Source organism: Frankliniella occidentalis, unplaced genomic scaffold (assembly GCF_000697945.3).
Source record: "Frankliniella occidentalis isolate FOCC.00 unplaced genomic scaffold, Focc_3.1 Scaffold209, whole genome shotgun sequence".
Taxonomy (NCBI): domain Eukaryota; kingdom Metazoa; phylum Arthropoda; class Insecta; order Thysanoptera; family Thripidae; genus Frankliniella; species Frankliniella occidentalis.
In genome coordinates this window covers 71,165-73,515 of record NW_026267335.1, presented here as the reverse complement: position 1 = coordinate 73,515, position 2,351 = coordinate 71,165, and the positions used below count along the sequence as shown (strand labels likewise).

General features: G+C 66.6%; 1 protein-coding gene across 1 annotated transcript in view; it reads left to right on the top strand.

Annotated features, from left to right (window-relative positions):
* The window catches only part of LOC113202187 (synapsin), a gene marked incomplete at its 5' end in the record, with an annotated part of 29,505 nt that overhangs the window by 9,018 nt on the left and 18,136 nt on the right, over positions 1-2,351 (top strand). The window contains 3 exons of the mRNA XM_052272519.1: positions 1,623-1,772; positions 1,874-2,009; positions 2,213-2,317. Coding sequence (XP_052128479.1) covers positions 1,623-1,772; positions 1,874-2,009; positions 2,213-2,317 — 391 coding nt within the window. The remainder of the gene's footprint in view (positions 1-1,622; positions 1,773-1,873; positions 2,010-2,212; positions 2,318-2,351) is intronic.

Genomic DNA, 2,351 nt, shown 5'->3' with positions numbered 1-2,351 from the left:
GGGGGGGAGAAGGGGGGATAGGGGGTAGGATTGAGCCGTGAGGACTGTTGCACGCACGCCTCTCTCTCCATATCCCGCGGGGCCGGTGGGGGAGGAGAGGGGCGACAAGAGTGGGCTAGAGAGAAAGGGGGAAGGATCGGGGAAGGAGACGCCAATGATGCCATTCGATGCATCCTCTAGCGGCGCCTCGCCGTCCGTTCCCCGTCGGATTCTGCGCCGACCTCGCTGCTGTCTGTCTCCCCCACCCCCACCCCCCGGACCGCAGGCGGGCCTCGCGGCCGCGTCGTGGAGTAGGGGTGGCTGGGGGGAGGGGGAAGTAGGCGCAGCGATCCGGTCATAAAAGTTAGCACCGCGCCTGTCATCCCGGTGGAGATCTCTACCGACGGATGGCACTGGGGCGGTGGGGGGTGAGCGAGGCGGGACGGCGATGGCGGTGCCGAAGGAGGCGAAGTGGCCTGGACGAGAGCCGCCGCCGTCAGCGTCACGGGGAGGTATAGGAGGGGCAGGGCAAGGGGGAGGAGACGGCGGCAGGCGGCCGGAGACGGAACTTGCCACTTCCCGACCAGAAGCTAAATAGATTTGCGACCGCTTTGGCCCGGCCCGACCCGCCGCTGCCGCCAGGTCGCGGTGCCCCCCTCCCGCCGCTCTATCGCCGCCGCGGTCATTCTCGGGCCGTGGCGGGGCGAGGCTCTGCTGGGCGGGGCGTTAGCTGCGGGCTGCGGGTCCTAACTGAGCAGAGGGGGCAGCTTGTCCCGACGGCGTCCCTCCCCTCCCCACCCGCTCTGCTGCCGATCCTCCTCCTCTTTGCCAAGACGCCCCGGCTAATGCCATTACCCCTCTTCCTCGGTCATAGAGGGGGTGGCATGCCCCCTCGGGGAGTCGGAGGCGGCAGCTGCGTGCGGGCCGGGGGGGTTGCTAGGCCTACCTTGGGCCGCGAAATGGTTGGGGGGAGGGGGCAACGCTGGGCCGGGCCTGGGCCTCATGAACGTGATTGCGGGGCTCGTGGTTTCGGAAAGTGATTATGCTTCTCGACCGTATGCGGAGTAAAGTTTGCAGCCGCGACGGGTCCCGGACGAGTCCCAGACTGGCCTGACGGGTGGAGTGGGGCGGACGGGGGCGGACGGGGGCGGACTCCGCGGGGGATTTGCGAGTTTGGTCCACGCGTTATGTTCCGGCGATGCCATGCCCGGCCTGGCCTGGCGGCGCCGGGGTCGGCGGCGGCGGCAGGGGGTCGGGGACGGCCATAGGGGAGAGAGAGGAGGGGTTGAGGTTGGGGGTGATAAAACCCGCCTGCTGTGAAACACGACGGGAGCAGCAGACGACGTGGCGGGGTGGGTGACGTGCGGAGTGCGGGGGTTGGCACAGGCTGAAAAAGCGGGCGATGAAACGGCCAAAGGGGGCGAGACCGGCGGCGAGAGAGGGGAGGGGAAGTGGTTGGCTCCTTATTGGTCCTTCCGGCCCACGGACGTGTCGCTGGCAGCCCCCTCACGCCTCGTAGGGCGTGGCGGGAGCACTGGCACGGCGCAGGTACACTGCGACCCCGCCGGCTCGCCCGACGACGGGCGTAACCTAGGTTACTGCGAGGTTATCTACCCTTCCCTTACCACGGATGCGTGTTCCAGGTCCAAGTACTTCCGGGGACGGCGTCTCCACGGCGACTGGGACATACGGGTGGAGCAGGCCGAGTTCCGGGAGCTGTCGCTGACGTCCAATGTGGAGACGGGCTGCCACGTCAGCATGGCCGTGTACAGGAACGGCACCAAGGTCATGAGGTAAGATCGGATCTCTTTCCGCATTTTTTTTTTTTTTTTTGTTGTTTCACTATGTAAACGCATCTGGAACTGATACCCTCTATTTCCCTCCCTTCTTGCAGGTCGTTCCGACCCGACTTCCTCCTCATCCGTCAGAATCTGCGCGACGCCGGCGAGAGCTTTGTCAACGTTCTGCTGGGATTGAAGTTTGGCGGCATCCCTTCCGTCAACTCGCTCACGGCCGTGTACAACTTCCAGGTGGGTGTGCGCCTCGTGCCGAGGCCCAGCGCGCTGCGGCGTGCGGTGGGCTGCCTGCGGCCCCGGCGCGCGCCGCCTCGCGTGCCGCCTGCTGTGCGTCTCGCACGCGTGACTCGCGGTCACCCTGCGTGCGCTCCCTCGCGCTGCCACCGCCGAGTAGATCTCACCGCTCACGATGCGCCCGTACTCTCCCCTGTCCGCAGGACAAGCCGTGGGTGTTCGGCCACCTGCTGCAGCTTCAGCGGCGGCTCGGCAAGGAGAACTTCCCGCTCATCGAGCAGACCTTCTACCCCAACTACAGAGAAATGGTGAGTGGATGGTGCACATATGGGGGGGGGGGTA